The sequence below is a fragment of the Typopeltis vanoorti genome, chromosome 8 (genome assembly GCF_054136105.1).
Source record: "Typopeltis vanoorti isolate ZY-2024b chromosome 8, IOZ_Tvanoo_1.0, whole genome shotgun sequence".
Taxonomy (NCBI): Eukaryota; Metazoa; Arthropoda; class Arachnida; order Uropygi; family Thelyphonidae; genus Typopeltis; species Typopeltis vanoorti.
In genome coordinates this window covers 13818837-13845247 of record NC_143556.1, presented here as the reverse complement: position 1 = coordinate 13845247, position 26411 = coordinate 13818837, and the positions used below count along the sequence as shown (strand labels likewise).

Genomic DNA, 26411 nt, shown 5'->3' with positions numbered 1-26411 from the left:
CTTTCCCTTCTAATACCTTGAATAAGCAAATTTATATGCAACATATAGAGAATTAAATTTGATTACATTCTAAAATAATCACCATTCAAACATTGTTTGGGAAAATCAGTCTCTTAACTTCCTAAGCACATGTCTTACAGATTAATGTATTTGCTTGTTTTAAAGTCAGCAAACTGGAATACAGGTAAAGCTTTCATTTAACTGTTGGAATGTTGACTAAGTCATGCATAGAACGCATGTGCTTAGTTGCATAGCGTGTGAAATTTAAAAGGTTCCTTTAGTTATAATTTAAAATAAGTGTGTAGTAAATAGTTATAATTCCTTAAAGATTTAACAGTAATTATGATCATTTTCTGCTGTGTTGTGTCACATGCTTTCCTGGCCTAAGCCAATCAGTTTTTTTATTTATCTATTTTTTTCCTGTCTCTATCATGTTCTGCCACTCAAATTCTACAATTCATACCATGACAGTATTGGTCAATTTCAAAAGGTTCACACTTTCAAACTACTCTCTTCTGCGTAATTCACATTTTCCTGCTCATAACTAATGGTGAACATTTTCTATTTCAGATCGTCTGTACACTGTACCAATAGTAATATAAGGAACAAGGCTTATTTCTTGTGTGTTCTCTGTATATGAATTTATGCACTTTTTTTTGCATTTTATTAACCTGTTAATAATTTTTTTTTTTTTTTATTATCCCATAGTATTATTACACCAGATCATAGAGGTCAAGTTTGTGTATTTTATACAGCACCTTTTCTGGGTTGTTATAGAGGTTCACATTTGGAAATATTCATACAGTTTAGCAAATGCATTGGTGATGCTTCCTCGATGTTACAGATTTTGCAGGTGGGGAAGACTTTTATGCCATTGCTAAACTTGATTGGTCTTGAGGCGAGAGATCCTGGTAGTGGCACTGCGATTAAACTTGGAGTTGATGGTAGCTCCTGGATTTTCTGCTAAGTACCAGTGGTGAGTCATGTCCTGAAGAATTGTTCTTTTTATGTTTTCGTTTTCGGTGGTTTTAAAAAGATCGAAATCTGTGGTATCACTTGATATTGCAGCCATTTTTGCTACTTTATCTGCAGTTTTGTTTCCCTTTAATCCCACATGGGATGGGATCCGTTGGAAGATTATTTCGGAATCCTTATGTAGTTTGTTCATGTGTTTTGCTATGTCTCTAAGTATTTCGTGATGGCTAGTGTAGCAGTTCTTAATAGCTTGAAGGGCTGCTAAGGAATCTGTGAAAAATATAAACTCCTTCGGGTTTTGTTTGTTCAAATATTGCAGTACTATGTTAATGGCTATTAATTCTGCATGGTATGAGTTGCATCCAATACTGTTACTTGTTTTTAGTTCTATATTATGAGAGCAATAGATGAGTACGCCACTCCCAGAATTGCTATTTGGATTTTTGGAGCCATCTGTGTAGATCTTTATTGAGTCAGGTCCATATTCCATTATTTTCGAAAGGGCTAATGAGCTCAAGATTTCAGGGTTTTCTAGGCTTTTTTTCTCATGTTTCCCTATTTCAGAGTTGATAACTATATTTTTCCTGTCTTGATTTGGAGGAAATGCTGGGTAGTTGGCTATTTTATTTTCTGTAATTTCATGTATTGTTTGACTTTTTCTTTATTCTGTTTGTTGGTTTCCAGTTTTTAAAAAGTTCACTTGTTCTATGATGTGTAAGGTTGGCTCTTTTTTCTACAAATTTGGTAAGATTTTCTTGCCACCTAATTTTTAAAGAAGCAAGGTTGGATTTGAATTCTGCTATTTTTCTAGGAGTTGTATTCTTAGTCCACATATGATTTTAGCTGCATTTTTCTGAATTTTTATAAGCTTGTCTAAACTGGTTTGTGATGTTTGCATCCAGATAGGTGAAGCATATTCCATTATGGGATGGATAATAGAGGTATATATAACTTTTAAGGTTTTAGCATCGGCTCCCCACTCTTTACCCGAGATACTTTTCATGATATTTAGTCCTCTTTTTGCTCTAACTGCAACATTGTTGATATGTTTATCGAAGCTTAGCAATGGATCCAGAGTAACTCCAAGGTATTTGGGGTTTTCATTAAATGTAATTAGTTGACTGTTTAGCTTAATCTTTGGTCTCCACTTTCTGAGATGGTTATTAATAGTAAAAACACAGATTTCTGATTTAGTAGGGTTTGATTTTGATTTTTTGGTTTTCACAGTATGTAGCTAAACTTTCAATGGCTTTGTTTAAGTGACCTTCTGCTGTTTCTAGGTTGTTGTGAGCTGAGAATAGGACCAAATCATCAGCAAACATAGCTATCTTTGTTTCTTTATTTATATTTTTATCTAAGTCATTTAAGTAGATGGAAAAAAGAAGTGGGCTCAAAATGCTACCTTGAGGGAGTTCGTCTTATTTTCACTTTCTTGGAAAAGGTATTATTTATTCTAACTCGAATTATTCTATTTCTTAGAAAGTCATAGATCCAGTTAAGAACTTTCCCTTCTATTCCAATATGACAAAGTTTTGAAAAGAGTTTCTGCCTCCACACCTTGTCAAAGGCATTGCTAAAATGTATAAAAGCTGCAATGGTGGATTTGGTAGGTTTGGTCTGGAAGTTATCTTGAATTGTCTGGGTTAAGTAGAAAAGTTGATCAGTTGTTGAGTGATTTCTTCTAAAGGCAGCCTGAAAATGTGGTAGTATACTATTTTTGTTTAGATAGTAATTCAAATGTTGGAGTATCATTTTTTCCATTAATTTGCCTGGAATTGAAGTCAGTGAAATTGGTCTATAACTTCCTGATTGGTCTTGCAGTTTGTTAGGCTTTAAGATTGGTATGATTGTAGCTGTCTTCCAGTCTTTTGGAACTTTTCCTTGTTTTAGGCTTTTGTTATATAGGCAAAGTAGCCAATCTAGGGCAAGGGAAGGAAGATGTTTGATGATAATTCCTTGTATATTATCTGGTCCACATGATTTATTTACATCTAGTCTCTCCAAGGCATCTCCCAATTCAGAGATTGTAAATGGATCCCAGAATAGTTTGTTTTGATATTTTGGGGAGTTTGCAGCATTTTTCTGCTGTCGAGCCTGTTTTGATATTTGATGGTCTTTCCTAGTATTCATCTCTAGTTTGCTTATATTTTGAAAATGAAAGGCCACGGTATTTGCGATCTCCCTCTCTCCAATTTGGATATTTCCATCTGGATCTTTTAGCATGTTAGTTTCACTTGCCTTTGGTAGGTCTCTTTGTAAATTAGTAGTCAGTTTCCAAAGTTTGGTATCTGAAGTGTTAGTGTTGACGCCAGATAGTCAGGGTCGAATTTTCCCCCTGAACTACTTCGAACTGTCTGTCTGCCGTAGGCATCCTGCAGGTTAAACTTTTTCTCGTCAGAAAAAAATTACTGCTTTCCACTGATCAGGAGTCCATTTGGCATGCCCTTTTGAACCAATTTTTCTTTTTTTTTTTTTTTGGTTAACATGGACTTCCTTTTAGGGTGGCTAGCTATCAGCCCCTCTCGAATGAGTCTTCTCTTGACAGCAGTAGCGCACTCAGGATTTAATCTTGGGGCGGGAGAGAGTTGAGTAGACGATTCGAGAATACACACTACGCATCGCATATGACCGAGAATCTGCAATGATCACTAATTCATAAGTAGTATAGAAATGGAAGACATGACATTCTTTCATAAATAAAAAAATGAATTTTAATTAGGAAAAGATTTTTGGAAATTTTTCTTTTTCTTTTTTTTCCTTGGGGGGGGGGGGGCATACCTCTTGGTCCTCCTCTGGGTGCACCACTGCTTGACACTTACAGAGCTTGCCACAACTCCCTTTTGTTTCCACAATCTCATTTCAGTTCTCCGGACGATGCACGGCGATTTTTGAGGCAGAGCCGCTTTAGAACTCGATCTTGACATGGTATAGACAATGGCATTCTTCTTCTTCCTTTCAGCTGATCTGGTTTCCATCACTTTTGACAGCAGCCGTGCCAGTAGATTGACTACAGGATATCCTTCTAGCTATTTCAAGAGAGGAATAGCTTTCTCTATTCAAAGCTTGTATCACACTTTTTCTGCGAGGTGTTAACTGCACGTAACTAGCCTTAGTGATCTCAGCAGAAACGCAAAAAGTAGCTCTTACTGCTTACTGTCTATTTATAGTCGTGGTTATTTTCAGCTGTAATATTATTTTTCTAGAAAATTTCCCCACGAAGGTTTTCAACACTTATTTCAATATGGCTACAGTGCAATATTCTTCTAGTGGCTATAACACTGATTTTTGATAAATGAAGGGAAGTGACAAAGTCCACCGTGGCGAATACTTAAAAAATATGAGAGGCCCGCTGTGCTCATACATATTAAATATTTTATATTATTTTAATTATTGATATGGCAGGCCTTTAATATTTTTTTCAAATTTCTGCTTCGGCAGACCTTGATTTACTCCCAAAAAATAATATATACAAATGCAGTGTTATCATTAGAATAAAATTCTATGTTACAAATAGTAAACTGGAAAAATATTCACTATGATGCAAAAACTCAATATCAAAATTCATTCTGAATCTGTGCGTCTTGATGTTTGAACTGTTGAATACAGACCATTGAATAAAGATGAGTTGATCTCTTAACGCAGTCGAAGATCAAACTGTATGTTTTGCTGACGCTGCCATGTTTGCAATGATGTAATTCAATAATATCCTCGATGGAACGTCTAATGTAAACTGGCGCGAACTTTGTTTGCCAATAGTCAACCACCTTTAGTTGGCGTCATGATGGAAACCTGAATGAATTCTGATCATGGAGTTCTTTTTTTCTACACTACTATGACGCTGGTTGTCGAAAGGAAATGTTATAAATTGTCTTTGAGTTGAAAGATGAAATCAAGTTATTACTGGAAGCTCAAGGGAAATATGACCTTGAGCTTACTTTAGTGATGAAGCTTGGAAGAAAAGAATTGCTTATTTAGCAGACATTTTAGTCCAGCTAAATAAGTTGAACCTAAAGCTTCAGGGAAAGGAAACACACGTTATCCAATTCCAAGACAATCTTCAGGCATTTGTATCCAAGCTGCAAAACTAGCATCTGAAAGTAAATCTTGGAAACATTGCCATGTTTTGAAAAACTCTGCTTAGAGGAATCTGAAGGTGAAATGGATGAGAATCTGAAAGAGAAGATTACTTGGCACTATGAATCTTTTGTAAAGAAATTTCTGCAGTACTGGTACGTAACCCATTTTCTGCTTCCCTGAATGTAGCTAGCATTTCCGTTGAAGTAAAGGATGATTTCTTTAATCTATGGAATAATTCCTCCACACGTAATTTGTTTTATGAAAAATTGCTGACTCAGTTCGGGTGTGCTATATATCAGTCATATTCAAATATCACCATGCTTGCTTTTCGAGTTTTACTTCCATTTGCTTCAACATATCTCTGCAAGAGGGGATTTTCAATGCTTCTTCATATCAAAACAAAGGCAAGAATGACATGAGGCTTTAAGAAACACTCAGTCACGAATTATGAAGTTGGTTGCCCAGATGCAAGTACCACCATCGCATTAAATGTTAGAATTATATTCTTAAAAATCTATTTTAATATGTTTTCTTTACACTATTAAAAATACCTTTTTTTATGCAAATGCGGCAGGGAACTCATGTTACTTGGCTATTATAAAAGAGGGTCGCGACTCGAAAAAGATTGGGAAACACTGCCTTATATGTACAGTAGCGAATAAATAAATCTGTACACCATACTCGCATTTTAAAGAAAAAGTTTAATTTCGCAAGAAAATAACTACGATATTTCCTAATAATTTATATGTGCTTCTCTTTTCCTAATAAGTTCCAATATTAATTCGCTTAAGCATGGAATCTACCAGTGTAAAACACATTTTTCTTATTTCCTCATCTCGAAACCATACTTTTATAATGGATTGTATTAAATTATCCTTGTTATCACAATTTAATTTTCAAAGGATGTTTTTCACTGTGGCCCACCCCTGAAGCAATTTGATATTTTATGTTTGTGGAACACTGACTTTTTTTTGAAGTGTGGCTAGGACCAAGACCCTGTTGGAAGACAAGGTCTTTTTTTTTGGATCTGTGAAACCCCCCCCCCCTCTTTTCTTCAGTATTTTATGTATTGGTTATTTTTCATCATGCCGTCAACAGGCACGAGTGATCCTAGACAGCCATGTGTAAAACAATCCCAGCACATCTTTTTAGCTCGGTGTTTAGAAGCTTGTTGAAGGTGGACAGTAGTCTTCTCAGCTGCTGATTTGCCAACATTGGGAACTTGCTCTCGGCTCTCATCTGAGAATATGATCTCCTTCCACTTCTCAACTGTCCAACCTTTGTAACCCCCCCCCCCGAGCCTCTTTTTCTACATAGCTTTCGTCAACAGTTGTTTCTTTTTTGTTCTGTAGGCAGTCCTCCCCTGCTTCCAACAATCTTCGATGGACTGTCATGTCAGAAACATTAATCCCACTAGCTGCCAAGTCTAAGTCTGCAGCAGACAATCTTGAATTCACGTTGCTTTAACTAACTAGTAAATGTAGTTTTCCTTTTTCGTCCATTTTTCATTTCTGTCAGGAGAAAAGGTACCTGTCTCCCTAAACTTCTTTTAAATTGCATTAATAGTAACCCCCCCCCCCCAAAAAAAAACCACCACCCTCATTGGCAATTTGTCTTTGAGAAAGAGTATTTTTGAATGCTTTTTTGGATATATCCAAGAAAGAGTATTTTTGAATGCTTTTTTGGATATATCCAAAAAAGCATTCAAAAATACTCTTTCTCAAAGACAAATTGCCAATGAGGGTGGTGGTTTTTTTTTTTTTTTGGGGGGGGGGGGGTACTATTAATGCAATTTAAAAGAAGTTTAGGGAGACAGGTACCTTTTCTCCTGACAGAAATGGAAAATGCGTAACTATAAATAGTTACACAAAATGAATAAAACACTACGAATATGAACCTGTTTACACTATTAATAAACATTGTAGAAACAGTTAAAACACGCACCACTCAACCAAAATACCGAAAAATAGTAAATAGAAACTAAACGCAAAATCATTGAACTAAAACAAAAAATAAACCGAATACTTGACTAAAATTCAGATTGTTTAGATTAATTTGTTCACTGCTATAGACGAGTCCTTTTAACTATTAATAATAATAAATGAAAGCACTGTCGCGAGATCGTTTCAGTAGGGGTGCAGAGCAAAATTCCTCGATAATTCTAAAAGTTCTTTTTGCAAAGTGTATCAGTTTCCTGTAAAGACAATGCATTTGATCTATTCACAATGTATATGATGCACTATGATTAATCTTCACTGGTCGACTGGATGAGCCAGTCGACCAGTGAAGATTAATCGTAGTTTTTCATGCAATTTATCCTTTATAAACGTTATCTCATTTGATACCGAGTATATGGTCACTATGAAACGAATATGATAAAACTTAAGTCTTAAAAACAGGAACCAAGGTTTGAAACTTGGTTCGACGTAAATACTTACAATCCTGGCTGGCACTGAAATCAAAAGAAATATCAATGCAAGTGTAAGAGCGACAATGGTATGTAACTGTTTTAATGACTGGAATGGGCTTTGTCATGGAAATGTTGACGAGGAAAGAACAATTTCGGGTTTGTGTTCTGCAAGAATAGAGATCTGCAAGTTGTCCAATTGTGTCAGGCACACTGCAAACAAGAGTATACAAAAGAACATGCAGGTAGATTATGTCTATACATGAATGCTAGGAGTATCAGAAACAAAGGGGTAGAGTTTGTTGCTGTGACCTCATATTGTAGGCATTAGTGAGACCTGGCTATCAGAATCGGACATACTAACTGGTATCAAGTGTAAAGGGTACACTATTTTTAGCAGGGATAGGAGAGAGTGGGACGTGCTGCTAATGATATCAGATAACTTGAATCCAGTTAGAGTTGAGACTTATGCTTATAGTACTACTACTAACAGTATTTCATGTGGCATGAAATTTGAAGCCATCTGGTGTGAGGTGGAATCTAACAAGACAAATTACATAGTGGGGTGTTACTACAGACCTGATGGATCGACTTTTTGATACCTGCCAGTCAGCCATCCTCTTATCCAGCAACCGATCCATCAGGTCTGTAGTAAAATGGTGTACCACAAGTAACAAATCCTTGTGGTACACCATTTGTTACTTGTTGGTCTTCTTAAGACGTACAGACCGTTCATGGCACCATTCACAGTCGAGAGAAATATAAACGTAAAAATGCAGTAATAAATTATCGCTGCATAAAATCAATTATTTAGTTAAATTCATTTAATTAAAATAAAAATTTTATAGCAGTAAGCAATCATATTGCTGCTTCTTAGTTATCAATGCATGAATTGTTATACCTTTAAATAAATATGAATAATTTCTTTTCCACATTATCTTTTCATTTTTGATGTCTACTGTTAGTAATATGTATAACATATACAGTGTTTTGTATCATATAAGACAATATTGATGTTGTTACTGACAAACATACGATTCATCTTGTAAACATCTTGAAAATGCATATACAGTACAGTATACTGTAAATGCATTTTCTCTTATGATTTTCTTCAATAACATTTTTTCTCTAGCTTACTTTATTGTAAGAATATAGTATATATACATGCACACATATAATATGTGTTAATCATAGGCTATTAGTAATTAAGTTTTTGGGGAGTCAAAAGTTATACGCGGATTTTCGAACAATGCAGGGGGTCGGCACCCCTAACCCCCGTGTTTTTCAAGGGTAAACTATATATATATATATATATATGTAGAAAAGTATTTTTACCTTGGGTATAAATATGTTAAAGATACCAAGCAATTTTAAACCTGGTTTTACGCCATTTCCCAAGTAAGCAAACAGACTAAAAGTCAAGTTTGCGCCTGCAATTGATGCAAGTCTAACTGATCCCACAGGTAGTGCAGGACCAGGGCAACTCGTGGCAAAGGTGGAACACCTTTGCCATGAGTTATATCAATTATATCAATTGCAGGCGCAAACTTGGCTTTTAGTCTGTTTGCTTACTTGGGAAATGGAGTAAAACCAGGTTTAAAATTGCTTGGTATCTTTAACATATATATATCTATCTCCCATACAAGAGATCTATAAGCACATAACTTCATATCTGGGGATGCAGATGTGGAGTTAGAAGTTTGTTGACTATTTTTTTTATTGAAGATTTGCAAGCTGTAGTTGTTTAGGAATGCTTATTACAGAAGGTTGTTCCACAGAATGAAGATAAATGTAATAAAAGAGGAAGAAGTAATGGAGTGATGGGAAACTGCTACTCTTGTATTAACGATCACATCGCGACAGAAGGTGGAGGAATGAGAGTTGTTAGTTCAGTAGAGCAATGAAAATTGAAATTCCTGTAGAACAGACAAAGATGAAACAATGAGAGGGATCGTCTATGACCCGAATTGCTCTCCTCTGGAGAGCATCTAGAATTATTAGATAAGTTTTAGGTACTCCATTCCAAGTATAGGCAGATTTCCTTTTTATATATTGTTAAGAGTTGGTTGTTGTGTTCAAAATAGCATCGCGAACGAAAGGGAGAAAAAGAGAGAGAGATCCTGTTTTTTTTTTTTTTTTTTTTTTTTTTTTTTTTTTTTTTTTTTTTTTGATGCTGAGAAAACTACTGAGGTGTTTGAGCTAGGAGTCAATAGTTCCAAGCGAAGATCTGATCTTGCCTCATGATTTGCATATACTGAGGTTATGAAATGTTAGAAAGAGATATTTATATTTATGAGATATTATATTTATAAGAGATATTATATTTAAGGCACAACCGTAATTTGTTGTAGATGATCTTGCTGATTGGGATATCACCGCGTGGTTTGTTCAATGAGTACGATGAATGGAGATTATTATCATCCCAAATCTGTGAGTTAGATTAGTGGTGACTGTGAGTAGGTCATTTATGTAGAGCGAGAAATATGTGATAGAAAAGAGTCCTGGGGCACTCCCGCATTGGAGATAAAACTCAAATATTTTGTAAGTATAATTAAGCAGATATGTGCATGTTTACAATTAACAATTTGAAGTATATCAGAATATTTTTGGTATAATCAACTGTTGTAATAAATTTGATATGAAAATCAGCAACTAAAAGACAAAGAAAATAACAAAGATTGAAAACATCGAACATATCCTAAATGGAGAATGTATAAAACAAGTAAAACATTTCAGCTGTTTAGGCACACTCTTACTGAAGATGGCAAATTAAATATGGAAATTCGACTGAATAAATAAAATAAATCAACTAACGCCTTTTATTCCCTTATAGAACCAATGAGGCAAATGGGCAGAAGGTGTATGAGGAATTGAGTCAACTTGATGGTATATCACCGTGTATTTTGATGGAGCGTTCCAGGGAGTTAACAATAGCTTTAACTTGCATTTTCAACTTGAGCGTTAGATTAGCCCAGCTTCCAAAGGAGTGGAAAGATTGTAAAATTGTTCCACTTCTTAAAGGGGGGATGATAAGACTACAGCTTCGAATCACAGGCCAATCTTCTTGTCTGGAGTAGTCAACGTGTTGGGGAAAGTGAGAACAAGATTCAGAACTGGGTTGACAGCAGTAGAATTCTCTTTGGTCCTATTTAGGTCCTCTTTGCAAGAGGACCTAAATAGACTGAGAACTGGGGAGTGTGTGGGGATGCCAATTTATTGCTGCAAAGTGTAAGGTTTTAAATTTTGGGATGCAGAGTATAGGATTGGTGGGGATATTTTAGAGGTGGAGAAGATGAAAGTTCTGGGATGATGGTGGATAGGGACTAGAAATATCATGGACAATTTGCTAAAAGTGTCCAATACCGCAGATTATGGGAGCAATGCAGAGAATATCGATGGAGTAAGGATGTTTTGATTCCGTAGTCCAAGACTTTGATCAGGCCGCATATGGATTACTCTGCACAAATTTGGTTGCCAGGTTTTCAAAAGGATGATGAGATGTTGGAGAGAGTTCAGAGACAATCGACTAAGTTGATTTTTGATGTCTGGAATGAGGAATATGGGGAGTTAGATCCTGAATGGAGAGCTTTACAAATAAATTCTTTATTCAGGATTTAACATGACAAACTACTACTTATTAAGGAGATATCTGCACATCGACTAATAATTATAGTCCATGTGTGCCATATAGTGAGAGTTATTGTTAGGTTATTTGTAATTCCCAAGTAAGCTGTCTAGTACTTTGCGAAATTCTGAAGAAAATTTATAATAGTAATCCGGAATAATCACGTATAATCGGTACGAGTCGAGCGTAGCGATGGAGGCTATACCTACGCAGAAATATGATGTCAGAGCGCCTACCTAGAATAATGTAACGGGACAGGTTAGCGAGAGTGTAGGATCACCCAAGGGGCATGAACGATGGAGTTCGTGGGTGAAAACCACATTGAATAGAGGGCGCCTGAATAGGGCGAATAAAAGATGAAGCACGCCATTTTAAGGGGGCCTTTTGACCTTTTGATCTTCGAGTGCCGGATTCAAGTTTTAGGGAGAGTTTGTTGGAGGATTCGTGAGCGAGCGGCGAGTTGACTACGGGAATGACGGACGGCGGATTCTTTTCTTGAGAATGCTTGAAGATTTTCAAGCAGAGCTGATCGCGATATGACTGCCCATGTGGAATCGAGCCTTAGCAGAATGTCCCATTAGAGAAAGTTTCCTGCGGAGCGGTAGACAGCACGCAGCAGTCGGAAACGATTAGAAGAAAAAGCGTAGTACATCGCCAGGCGCAAAGACAGCATGAAATCTGAAAGGATCCGGTAATGTAAGAGTTTTCGTTCTATGTTAAAAATTTGTTTAGAAGAACAAGAAATTTGTGTTTTGTAACTAAAGGACACTAGTAGAGAACTTTTAGTGAGAATTTGACTGAATTAATTAAGCCCTTGTGGAAAAAACTAGAGTTGTTAAATAGGCAGTGATTTGTGAATGGCTAGACTTGCTTAAATGAAATTTAGAATTAAGGTAATCATTGATAGAGTATTAATGAAAGTGTTCAATAAGTATTCTGTGAATAATAATAAAATTAGTTTAATCCTTTATCCAAGTGTGAGCAAACAAAGTTTGCGCCTAAAAGTATCTTCAGGACTGGGGTAAGGTAGTACAAAAAAAAAAGTATTCTGTGAGTAACTTGTGAAAGGAATTATATAGTAGTAGTAGTATTTTGCTTAAGCCTAATCTTGTCCTTTCATAATTGAAGGATTTAACTTGCTCTGATTCATTGTGATTTAGTATAACCCTTAACTTAGAGTGAATTTAACTGTAAAATGTTTTATGTTTTTCCACTAAAAATGCTTTGTACCATATACCTGAGTTATGCCTGATTAAGAATTCAAACCACCACTTATGAAATTGAACCTTTTTGGCAGGCAGGAAGGATTTTAGATATAATTGTTTAAGTGAGATTCGGTCTACGACTGCTAACTGAATCTGCACAGCGCTAGTGTGAGATAAATTATTGTCTGTGTCCTTTTAAGTTTTGAATTATTTCCCTGAACAAGAGTCTCTTCTGTTATAGGATATTGGCTGGCGCAGCGAAATATAAATTTTGCCAATATCCGAAGAGGAAATAAATCTGAATTAGTATTTTAGAAGCACGACAATAGATTAGAAGGAGAGTTATTATAGAGGTAGAATAAGATATAATATGGAGAGATAGCGACATAACAATAGAGTAGCCGGTAGGTTGTACAGTTTTGAGTAAGCAAAAGGATAGATTCTAGAGACAGTAAGTTAATGTATAATAGGATTGAATTTACGATATAACATTATATGAAAGGATATAATAATAACACAGGACACAGACTGAGAGAATGCAAATTATAGAGCATAGTGGATAGAAGGAAGACATGATTGAAACATAAGTTGGTAAGAGAATAATTACCAGATCAATGTGAATAAGATTTTTCATAGAATATCTGAACACATGGGGAGAACAAGAGACCATCCCTGAAAGCTGTATAATATAAGGTGGGTGTGAGCAAGGCGAGATTTTTTTTACAAGAGTGGTGGATGATTGGAATGTCTGAGAGTGTAGTGAGTGCAGGAACAGTGAATGCATTTGAGTTGAAGTATGATGAGCTGTGCATGTGAGAGTGTATCCCACGATGAGTCTTTTTGACTCCATGGAAGAAGTGTGAATAGTTTACGTACGTACGCATTTTATAGACCTATTCAATATAAATTTAAAATTAGATATGTATGAATGGTAAAACACATCTTTGTAACCCTAACATTAAAATATAGACAAACAATAAAGAGTTAATTTAACGTTAAATTAGAAGTCATCAAAAGTTGGATTCGGGAGTGTCTGTGAAATTAAACTTTACATATAGAAAACTTTTATGTGAAATTACTTTTCATAGATACAGTACTTAATTTTAATTACATAAAAGTTTCTACATAAGTAAAACATGTAAATTAGCTAATTTGTCAATTTTTTAACATATGCATTCGGAAGATCTACTTTATTATATAACGGACTTGCGGATTTAATGGACACCCCCCCCCTCGGCCCGAATTAGTCCGTAATATCGAGGTTTTACTGTACTCTGTATATTCTGTACTACAGGCAGACAGAAAAAATCTACTGATCACATCGTTAAGGGTACTCTTTAAAGTTCAGTCACGTCCCTCATGCTGAGAGCTGTTATCAAGTCTGGTACTCTTACTGATGTTATCCTCGGCAAAGCCAAATGATGTCTTACATTAATCTTGGATCAGGGGTGCAATGCACCAGCCCCACGTTTCAGTGGGCACACATTTGCGCAAACATATTATATTTCGAATGTCTTTTTTTTTTTTTTTTGTTTTCCTGTGCCAAAATCATTTGCAGGTAAGAGGTTTTACAATACGTTTATTTCGAATCCTTTAATTTTTACCTTTGAAAAATATTTGAGGGCCCCAAAAGGTTTCTTGCACCCAGGCCCCTTTATAGAGAAGGCTGGTCCTGTCTTGGATCCAACATGATTGTAAGACATTTAGGTTTACATTCTGTTTGAATAAAAATCTGAGTGTTAATCTTTATGACCACTTCAAAGCAATAATCTAACAGCTTCATTAGGCAAAATTAGGTATTCTACACTTAGACACTGCCTTTTTTTTTTTTTAGAACAGTAACATACAGATGCAGTATCATTTTAATTTTCAACTTTTCCTGATTGAAAAGTTTTGTGTACATATTGTTTTACAAAAAAATAAAATAAATAAAAGTTGTATATGTGTGCATGTGTATTATTATTATTTTTGACAATTCCACCCATGAATAGATGGAAGCCATTCCAAGGCCCTTCAGAATCATGCCCAGTTATTAAAATCATTTATTGTATACTATTTGTGTGCCTGTGTAAAACTGTGGAAATGGCATTTACTTTCATAGTGCTAGTTTGTCCAAAAAAAATTGTTCAATTTAAATTTCTGATCACAGAAACTTTTTTAGGCTTTTCTCCAACCAGCTTCTGCATTAGTTCACTGCAAAAAACAAGTAGGGGTTTCCCTCCTGGAAACTCATTTTTCACTCCAGATCTCAAAAATTCAACTGTCAAACTCGCTATTCCAAACAATAATACAAAGACAACTATCAAGTTATTAGTGGTGATAGTTTGTCATTCTCTTGGCCTTGATTCATCAATTGTTTGAGCTTATCACTTTTTATTATCACTTAAAACTGGCTATCCACCTGTCTTAAAAAATTAATTACTACTCTCTCTGGAGAATAAAAAGCAGAGGATTTGTTTATTTTCATAGGAAGGTGCTGTACTTGTTTGTAGGTTGCTCAGTTATTATTCAGATTAGTTGAGTTCAAGTCCTTGTAGGTGCTTACTACCAAGCAAAATACCCAGTTTTTTCTTTGATCAAGATGCACAATGATCGAATCTCAGTTCATGAATACAGAGCAAAAATAATACTTCTGTTTACTTTTAACTAGAATGCTATTTTTAGTTCTTTGAACATAAAGAAATAAGCAAAATCAGCATTTAGTAAAAGCTTTCCCCAAAGGATGTCAAAACATTATTAAATTAGCAAACTTCATCCAAATGATAGATGTTCTACATGTTACAATAATAAAAACTATTGAGCAGGAAACTTTATTTCAGATTTAATGACAATGACTCAGTGATCTTTATAAATCACAAATTCATGAAACATTTGGGAAATAAGAAAACAAGTATAAACATGAAATTGCAGATTTATAGCATAAGGGATACATACATACATCCTTTAACTAAATTAGTTTACAATAAATAAGCAATCTCAATGCCAAAGTAATCATAATTTACAAAATAGCTTTTAAGTTACTTACAAAATTGTTTCGAAGATCTTGTTATTTTTTTTAGCTGATATAGAATAAAGGATTTCTTTTTTTAAAGGAAGCACAATATCTTAAGAAAGTTATGATTTGTATGTTTGTTCCCTTTTGTAAATATTAAGACACTACACATAAGCAATTCAGCAATAATAAATATGAAGGTATTTTTGTAGCTTGACTAGACTGCTAAAAACCATAGCACAGACACAGAAGTATTATGAACTCTCTCAATTTGTGGAATGGAAAAATTATTTCTGTGAAAGGCAAGCATGCCTCATTCTAAAAAGAAAGGAAATGATTACGCTGTAACGTGAACTTGACACGATGGGAAAAAATACAAAATGACATTAATAATAATAAATAAATGTCCAAGGAATGAAGTTGAATAAATCAAGTAACCATTTGAAGAAGGAATGGGAAGGGAGGGAACCATCTTAAACTGAACTGAAGAAACAAACAATATTGTATAGACAAACGCTTATGATCAAGTCAGAGGAAAAAGTTACTTTAACATTTTAAACTAAAAAATTGGCAGCCTCCAGAGACAGTTTCATTCAGAATATCAATTATAAATTCCACTTGTGGGTTAAACATTAGAATTAATGCTGGGCTACATTATGTGTATGCAACTGCATATACTAACTGGCTGTTTTTTTTTCTGTTTTATCATACCTCCTACAAAGCTCCTGAAGATCTGATTTATTTATGACAAATCTTATCAGAGTTAAGATTTGAAAAATGAAAGTTTAAATAAAGAAAAAACAATTTTCAATTAAGCCTTTTTCAAATGCTATCTGTCTGAAGTTATTCTTTTCAGTTTCTTTCTTGAGTTTTATCTGAATTATTTATTATGCACATGCTGGACAGACATCAAACTAGATAAAACTGAAGAAAATAGATTGAAAAAGCATTAAGTGGGAAATGGTTTAACCAAGAAGGATAAAAATTCCATCTTTTTTAACCAAGCAAAAAACTTAGTTTAGTGCCAATGCACTGCTATTAAAAAGCAGACAAAATATAAGTGACACTGTTGAATATCAGCAGGACATAAGTTTTATACCAAGCATAAGAATTTGATGTATGCAGAGAATTAACATGTGATACTGTACTAATTTATAGCATACTTACACTATTTCACTTTCTATCTAAATATGCAACCAGCTGAAGTTAGACTTACCATATCACATCTTTTATATCTATACTATAAACTGTTCACAATGCTACTTGGGATTTCTTTTTTTAGCTAATATAGGAATAGTCAGTAATAGAAAATGCATGTTTTTTCTTCCGCTACAATCAAGATTTAAGGAAGAGGGGTACATTTCATGACAAAATTGTAAAAATGATGGAAATACTTGGGCTTGCTAGAATTTTATCCCATAATCTTTCTGCATAGTCAATTTTTTGCTTTCTTTTATTTGGCAGTAGGCATTCATGTTTTTTTTCTACACTAATATTTAAGGCAGCTCTGTTCAGCTACTAAAAATAAGCAAATTTTCTGTTAACTATAACATCACCAAAGCTATGTACAAAGTTACATTTTCTTTAGTCAAGATCTTAAACTAAAAACTAGTAGTTGCATTACTCAAGTACGGATTAAATACACTTTTTCATACTGAGGTTGAAATTCCTTCTCTGGTAATCAAACCTGAGCCTTATACAAAGCTACTTTAATCTGGAAAGCTAACACAATAAAATACTAGTTTAAACTAATAGAACATTAAGACATCTAAACTAAATGATACATTCATTTTACTTTTGCAGTGTTGCATCCAGTAACAAAATGTAAAAATTGATAAGTTAAAAGGTGTCAAGGAAGATGGTTAACATTAACTGTTCTGATAATAAATATATACAAACATACTTTTTCTGACTATTAAAATACAAAAAGACAAAACCTTTCATCTTATGAAAATAAATTACATATTTATTCAAAATATTTATGTTAAAACAAGGCACATAATTACATTTTCAAATGGCATTCAGGCTATCCTTTCTCATGTACTCTTTTTTTAAAAAAAAAATCAGCTTTATATATTTCAGTTTAAAATAAACCTGAGGATGTGTCTTATTTCCCAGTTATTGTTTAAAATCATAGTTAGGGAAATAATTCACGGTATGACCTGCATTGATCTGACTAGAACTGAGCTCATTACAAGCAATAACATTCAAGATAAACTATTACTGTGAATAAGTGATTATTAATTTATATAATTTCATATGAAAAGCTATTTGTTTAACTCAATATTAAGTTTAAGATATTTAATATTAAATGTTCTTTGTTCAAATCTATGCAATCTCAATACTATGGTTACTCATACAAATGAAATAAATGTTTCATATCTAAGAAGTAATTTAGATAATTGAGTTTTTCAAGATCATGATTGTTCAAATTACCTATAAACTATATAAGTAGATATTAGATGAACAGCAGCTACTTGCCTTTTTTTCTTATAATTTATTTATTTTTTTATTACACTATTAATAGCACCACTATATACTGGAATAAATTTTTTATCTACAAATTTCCAAAACAAGTTCCTGGTTCATCTGAGGAAACGTTGTCCAGAATGGCATCCACAGTAAAAAAAAAACATGAAATCATCACAACATGAAACATGTATGCACAGTCAGATGAATCTGACTCATCACACATGCTATTCTAAGAAAATGCATAATTGAAATCTTTATGTTGAGCAGCTATTTTGTGTTATGGAATGGACCACATATCATTTGAAATGCTTAACACAATTTCTATTATATCTTTATACTACCACTGTAGTAGGTAAATGCCTCTGACATTTTCTTTATACTAATCTGGCCCATGAAGGGCTGTCAACTTATTGTACATTACTACTGCAGATGGGTTAAGGGTTAGATAATCCAGAAACCCTGCTCTAGAGACCAAACATGAAACATTTACAAGGCACTTAAGGACTCCATTAAGCAGGGTAGCAGCTGATGAAATTCATCCAAATATCTCAAACTTAATATTTAGGTTTGGAGAGTGGCAGTACTATCCACTTTCATCACTTTTTTTTTTCTATTAAATATAAACACCTTTCAGGACAACTAGCCTCAAATCACTGGATAGTTCAAGATCATCCCATGGGAAAAGGGGGAGGAAGGTGTAATTTGATCAAGCATCAGGATATATGCTTTATAGTAAAAAGGAAATATCGAAATGTAAATAAATGCCTATTAATTGTCAAGGTCAAATGCAGACATAAATCCATATCTGAATTTAATTAATAAGATTAATTAAATATCCAGATATGGATCTAATTATCAATAATGTTAAACCTTAAGAGTTTGAATATAAAATTTATAAAAACTCATTTTTACATTATATAAAACTAAAAAGTTAATATATAAAAATCAAATTATGTCTTTTTAAGAGCAATATTTCAAAGCATTATAATTTAACAAAATACTCTCTGTCCAACATGTCAATATTTTAATACAAGATGCACAAAAGAAATTCTTAATTATTGGTCTAGTCCATGCAGCTACAGTGAATAAAACGGTTATCTCAAAACAATTGAAAAATTTGAGGGGGATCTTTCAAATTTTTCAGCTTGAAAACTGATCACAAATCAAAATTTATGAATTTAGACATACATGTAGTGAAACCCATCTTTGGCTTTTGGAGAAATTTTCTTAGATATGAAAGACAATATTTAATGGACTTAATGCTAAGTACATTTCTGTTTTCAGTGCAAAATGCACATTTTCTTGGAGTGCATCTTATATTTATAATCTGTTACAAACTGACTGTGCTCCAGTGTCCTGTCTCTCAGTACCAGCACAGAAACAATGATGGACATCAAAGTTGCCTGATGCAAACAAAGTGAAAACCAGCATAGATCAAGTAAATAATACAAATATTTGTTCTTCAGTGGAAGACAGCTAGGAGCAAGGGAAAACACTCCACTCCTGAAAAAAATTACATACAAAGAAACATTATGTAGATTGTTTAGAGTGCTCACAGATATAAATGTTTGACCATCACAAAATATCAATAAAATCACATACCAGTGTTCTTTTATTTAATTTTTTTTTTATGAATTCAAATTAAAAATCTTTTATGTTCCTCACAATGTTTGCTATCCACACGTTAGCTTTTCTTATCAGGACAAAGTAGAATGTCACAAAATAGTGATTCTTTTCTCTTCACCTGAAACTTTGTTTTCTGTTATTATTATTAATTTTTTGGCATTATTATCATTACTAAAACTTCGGCTGTGTCAGAAACATATATAGCTCACATCATAATTAGGGTGTATCAAAATCCCAAGCTTTCTTGTTTTATACTATAGCTTGCATTAGTTGGAAATAAATATAACTCCAGTTCCACTGATCAATGGGATATTTGCTATAAGCAGTGACCTAAATCAAATTATTCATTTCCTAACCAAAATTCCTAATGATCCTCTCCACCCACTAAACATAATGGAATGCCCCTCTTCTCAGCCATTCATAACCTTGTGTCCTCTGGCACTACTACAATGTTAAGTGGGAAGAAGGCTTTTACTAATGGTCAGACTACTGACTATGGAAAGTAGCCTGATCATTTGTTCTCTTGATCCAGATATTTGTGATCTCGGTACAGAAATTATCCATGTTGGAATGAATGCCTTCATTCCCAAAATTCCCATCTAATAATCAAGTCATGGGTTTTCAAAAACTGTGCCAAAGCAGTCAAAAAAAGAATGTTATAGTGGGTTAAGACAAACTCTTCAATTCAAAACTGACAGTAAACCCTGTGAAACTCGCAAAGCTTTCATTCTCAGACCTAGGTCTGACTTTGAAAGGGCTAAATGTAGAAAATTCCCTATGTTAATGACAGTTGTGCTTTCTGGTCTCATAAAAAAGCTTTTGGATGCAACTTCTGTCCATTTCTGCTCTCACCTCTTTCACTCAGATGCACTATTGCAACATCATGTAAAGATAAATCTGTGGCATCATTTTCCCATTTAAGTCCTGCTGAGAATATCAAGGCAAATTATCTCCTCCTTTAACTGAAAGATTACTTTGCATCACATGCTTACTTGGTCTTCCATCAGAAGAATCTTGAACAACCCGGATGCCAAAAAAAGTTTCTGCACTTGATAGCCAAACGAGCTCCTGAACTAACACCTGTTCATTTTATCGTCTAGCATTTATAAAAAAAAAAATTTCTAAATTTTTTTATTAAGTAAAACTTCTTTTACATAATTTGTTTAATTTTAATAGCATGCATAATGTATGGTGGTATGTAAAATCAGTCAGTATTGTCATTGCGTGCTGAGAAACATGTTGTCTGCCTCATTATCTGCATGTAGTAAAGTGCTAGCATGAAATGTAGTCTGGAATATTTGCATCTGAATTTTCCACATGTACAATCATTGTTGTAACTTAATAAAAAATTACTTTATTTTTACTTATCAATCCTAGTAACCACATCATACGAGGTTAGTCAATTAAAAAATATACTTTGTAGGGATATTATGGAATGCTGGATTTTAAAAGTGGCATTCTGAAGTGCAAATCTAGTGAATTTGATCTGATCTGATTTTCCCTTTCAGTTGTTTTCCGACCACAGGTAACTTTGTAGGCATTGCCCACAAAGTATTCCTGGTGAGATTTTTACAGGGTAGTTCACCATTGCATCCCCCCCCCCCCAATTTCATCTGGGCTCAGGACTGGCATATGGCTGGGAAGTATTCATGACTGTAATCTATGTTCGTTTATGGGCCACTTAACCTGTTCTGGGGGACGAAAAACCTGAGTTTCCGGGTGAAATCCTCCATATGAGACCGGCTAACTCGCCTTTAGTCAAAAGAGGCCAGATAAAGAAAATTCCTCGTCACTGATGGGAATCAAACCCTGGTGTTTCCGACCAGGGGACATCGTCTATACTGACTGAGCTATGGAGGCTCTAGTGAATTTGTGAAAATGTTAAAAATAATGAGGGAAACAATAAAAATGTGCTTAAAATAAATATCCTATTTATGAAAGTGAGAAGCGCAAAGAAATTCTTGACAAAGGTTGTGATGAAAAATATCAAGTTAATAAAATGAAAACTGAAAGGAAAAACATAATACTGATTTTTTTTTTTTTAATTGAGATTTTTCTAGACAAGAGATAGACCCAAACCCACACTAAGCTTCAAAATCTTTCAAATAAAGTAATGAAATTCTCAAAATTAAAGCATTTATAAGGCAAAACACAAAGAGCACACTAGAAAGCCTCTGCATTTTTTTCAGAACAAATGCAAAGAGCTAACCCACAATAAGAATGCTATATATTTCATCACTAGTGGTGGAGAAAATGCCAACACTACAACGACTTCATATAGAGTAAGTGCTACCATTAGCTAAGTTCATGACTGATTATATTGTGACAGAAAAACTTGATTAAGCCTGCAAAAATAATGGCAAAAATTACACTTGGATAAAAAAAGCCAAGAATGTTACTGCAAGACTTTAAATTTTCTAGGAAATGACAATGTATACTAAAATATTAATTAAAAAACTTTAATCAATACTTTCCTATATTTTGGCAATGTTACATTGTCATCTTCTGAGAACATAAAAATATGTTATGTGCATGCAGACACTAACAACGAACAAATGAGGCTGATGAAGGCAACTGGAGTTGGTCCTAGAGTCCTAAAGGTGTCCCCTAGTGGGCTAAATTGGGTTGTCTTGGCTGTTGGGCTGATGTTCTTAGGATGCAAGCTTCCCAAATTTAGGGCAGTCTCATGTACCCAAATTTGTTGAGGTTTGGAAAGTTTTTTTTTTTTGAGGCTGATTCCAGGAATAATCTTTCATACTTATATTTGCTGTGGTGTAGTAAAGTGGCTTTCTTCCACCATATTCTGTGGTGGGTATCTAGAGCATGGTCAGCAAGTCCTGAGTGACTGTATTGGTGAAACCGGATGTAGTCTGTGTTCGGATATCCTGATATTAGCTGCCCTGCCTGTTTGGCCGTATTAGGACAGCTTACAACTGCAAGGGACTTGGTATACTCCAGGTAGGTCTAGAGGTAGTGGCTGGTCATTGGTGGAGTGGATAAGGGATGACAATTTCTTATATGGCTTGTAACAGGTAGTCAGGTCATATTTTTTTTAGGATTTTTGTTAGCTTTTCAGAAGTGCCCCAGATATAAGGAATGGTGATAGATCTAGTATAATCTGTTATGAAGAGGAAATATTGTGGTTAACTGGTTTTAATATTTTCTGGGTTTTTTCAGGATCAACTCCAATTGCCTTCATCAGCCTCGTTTGCTCATTGTTAGTACCTGCGTGCACATATATTTTTACGTTCTCAGAAGATGGCAGTGTAACATTGCCGAAATATAGGAAGGTATTGATTAAAAGTTTTTTAATTAATATTTTAGTATGCGTTGTCATTTCCTGAAATTTAAAGTCATGCGTAAGCAACGTATAAGTTTATCTACAAGAATGTTACTGCAAAAGTAGCCTTTTTCTAATGATGCAATTAAATGTTGAATAATGTGCATGGCATAAAATGTCGAAGATCAACTGTTATCACATTTATGCCAGAACACATGCTTTTTATTTCAACTTAATGAGTCTACTGATTTAGTCAGCAAAGCTCATCTTACATGTCAGATGTGAAGCATGGTAAATTTTTGTTTTGATGAACCTTGCCTGCTAAGACCACAGGAGCAAATATTTTCAAAGTATTAAATAATTTTCTGGTACATAATGAACTGGACAAAATGTGTCCGTCTTTGCTCTGATGGCATTGCAGCAATGACTGGCCTTTCTATATGTATTAAATTAGTTGTACTAACAATAACACATTATAGTGTTCACCGTGAGCAACTTGCTGCTAAGAATATGCCTAACAGCCTTAAAAACAGTTATGAATGAAGCAGTAAAAGTTAAAAACTACATCAAGGGCTGTCCTTTGAATGCTAGGCCCTTTAAATCTTGTGAAGGACATGCTTCTATTTCATGCTGAAGTTCATTTGTTATCTTGTGGAAAAGCTTAAAGAAAAACTTTTTAAAACTTTTGCTACTTTCTCTCCCAGAAGTTTTACCCTTACCATGTGCCTTGCAAATGCCACCTAGGATAAACTCTCTCTTCCAGGAATTTATCCAGTGTTTTGTGAATGATCACAAATATTTTGGACAAACAGGCATTCAGCAGAGAAGAAACTTCAAGAACACTAGTATTATATTGGTTACACAAAATTTCATACATCATGTCTGGTGAAACAAGGAGTCAACACAAACAGAATACTGTGGTTGAAGGTACATTATATGGTTGAATGAAGTGCATACACAATGTTGCTGCAAGCCATCATGACACAATGACTCGCATTGTATTATGACGGCTTGCAGTGTAATCTACACGATGCATTATCAAAAAAATTAATTTAAAAGGATCGAAATCATGATAATAATAAAAAAAAAAACATTTCTGAATGCTCTGATGAAGAAACTGTAATCAGTGCAAGCACTCAGATACCATTTCCAAGTGGTGCCATAATACTTCATGATTTGTCTTTTTTTTTAAACATACTGCTAATCCTTATTTATGTTTTCATCTGTATTATTGTTAAGATGTTTGTTGCTTAATTCAGCCACCACAATACGGTTTATTTCCCAAAGAAGTGTACTATGCACACGAAACTAGAAGACATGAAACTTACTTAGTAAAATAATTTTTGAAGTCTCCATGTAGAATATATACCAAACAGTTTCAAAACTAATGTCCTATTATCATTTCTAATACATGACTCATCACAAATCCATGGTTGTTACTTTTAATTTTTTTGAACTTCTGTGTTATTTTTGGATCAAAATATCTGATGAATTTTGATAATTATTATTATCATTAACAGAGACCTCCAGGGAGTCAGGGATTCATCGAAGGAGGCTGCATATTACATGCACCAGCTATCATACTTGTGCTTGAATTCATTCATGGCTTGCATACACAACATCCAATGGCAATCCATTCCAATCACATACCACTCAGAGAAAAATCTAGATTTCACTCCCTTTTTGGCAGCATTCATTCTCAGCTTCCAGAGATGCCCTCTTGTCCTTTCCCCACCCTCCATAAAATGAAAAATTCCATCAACTGAAATCCTGTATGATCCTTTCAGAAGTTTGTAGGTCTCAATCATATCACTTCTCTTTCTGCTGTTTGCTAGTGTCTGCAGTCTACAAATTCTCAATGTCTTCATAATCAGATTCCACAATCCTGATATTATTTCTAACACTCTCCTTTGCACTCTCTCCACTGTATCAGAATCGCAATGGAAACCAGGAGATCGGACCTGCACACAACAGTTCAAGTGAGGTCTTATCAAGGCCTTGTAAAGAGACAAAATAATATCCTTATCTTATATTTAATGATAATTATCTATTATCATTAAACTATTCATGTTATTCAAGTTATTAATCAATGACTTAAGAAAAAAAAAAGGGAATAAGGGAAATGACTACCTGCAGTAAAATTTAGTTAAATATCTGAAACTGAGTGCAATAAATAGAAAAATCAAAACATTTTAACTTGAGTAGTTTCACCGTTAATTACTAACCTTATCTTAGGATGATGCAACTGTCAAATGTATAATTCTGCAATTTATAATTCTTTGCACTGCCAAGCAACAGTCAACTGTGGATTAATGACTGCAATCAATCATCAAACAGTGATCCTAAAGAAATGCAAAAGGTACGATTCTGAATAGTAAAGAGATTCATATAAAACTAGGAAACACCATTTTGCATCTCTACTTCATTATTTTTACTTGGATTCTTTTGTCTTCCTGGATATTCCCACTCTTTTATCTAAAAGACAAAAGTAATACTGCTTTTAGAACTAAACAAAGAAACAGAAATGATGTTATATAACTAAAGAATATTAATTCAACTTTTTTTAATGTCTTATGGCTCAGAAATAAGTTTTAATAAGTATTACTGTCTAGGAGACTTATGTCCATCTAGGGGGTGTCAGCAACACGAACTCCACAAAGTACTACCAAATGGTTCAAGGTCACTTATGTTCATAAGGGAACACCTCGGCATCCAGAAAAAAATCAACTGCATAGGCATAGCCTGATAACTAACTCAATGCTGGATGAGGTTGAGGGAGAAGAGGAAAGTAGGTGAGCATGTGCTGACTAATCATCACTGTAGCCAAACCAATATGCATTCTACTGCCCACATAAAGGATGGCTTGCATGTATAGTCATTTACTCATGTCTTAGATTATTCCTCTCCTTCATGTTCTCACATCTTTTTTTTTATTTGCAATTTTTACATACATATTTATACATAAACACATGACATATCAACATTTCCAAAATCAGTTACATAAATTTTAATTAACCTATACTCCAGCCATACCAACTAATTCTTTTTTAAATTTACATATATTCACACTTCTATAACCTACTGCTGAAGACCATTCCACATATTTTTTACACTAACAATATAAAAACTAATTTTGTATATTTCTCCTCTCTTCTTCACTCTTAATAGAGCCTGGTTCAGCCAAGTTCAGTAAACTGCTTTTGTCTTATATATGAAGCACTTCATAAACCTCAATTATTTCTTTCAAGGTTATACAGTGATCAGTATTCATTGCATGGAATTTATGGAGACAAAAACGTGTTGGAGTAATTATTTTACTTATAATTAAGAAAATAACACTTGACGTTTCAATCTCTATATCAATGTCGTCATCAGGAAAAACATATGAACAAGCTACATAACACTACATATAAGTATGCTAAATCTAACTGCTTTGTTAATCTTTTACACAGGCCTGACCTCTGGTGAGAAAAAATAAGATAAAATAAAACTTATGTACAATAAAACAACTAAAAAAAGAAATAAAATTATTTTATTATTTATTTGTTTTATTTTATCTCATCAGAGGTCAGACTAGTGCAAAAGAAAGATTAACAAAGAAGTTAGATTTGGCATACTTATGTATGTCAGAAGCTATAGTATTTAACACTTACTATGAGGATAATCCTCTTGGATGGCAGGAAATATCAATAGTGAACTGCACAATAAGACTTATTTCAGTCTACAGTCCCACAGAAGGTTCTATTTAGGAA

At 34.1% G+C, this 26411-nt stretch overlaps 1 protein-coding gene across 1 annotated transcript in view; it reads right to left on the bottom strand.

The window, feature by feature from the left end:
• Positions 1 to 15085: 15085 nt before the first annotated feature.
• The window catches only part of Hen1 (Hen1 methyltransferase), an 86207-nt gene continuing 74881 nt past the window's right edge, over positions 15086 to 26411 (bottom strand). Inside the window, exons 6-7 of the mRNA XM_090396522.1 lie at positions 24885 to 25134; positions 15086 to 19256 (exon numbers count right to left, since the gene is read on the bottom strand). Coding sequence (XP_090252648.1) covers positions 25054 to 25134 — 81 coding nt within the window. The 3' untranslated portion in view covers positions 15086 to 19256; positions 24885 to 25053. The remainder of the gene's footprint in view (positions 19257 to 24884; positions 25135 to 26411) is intronic.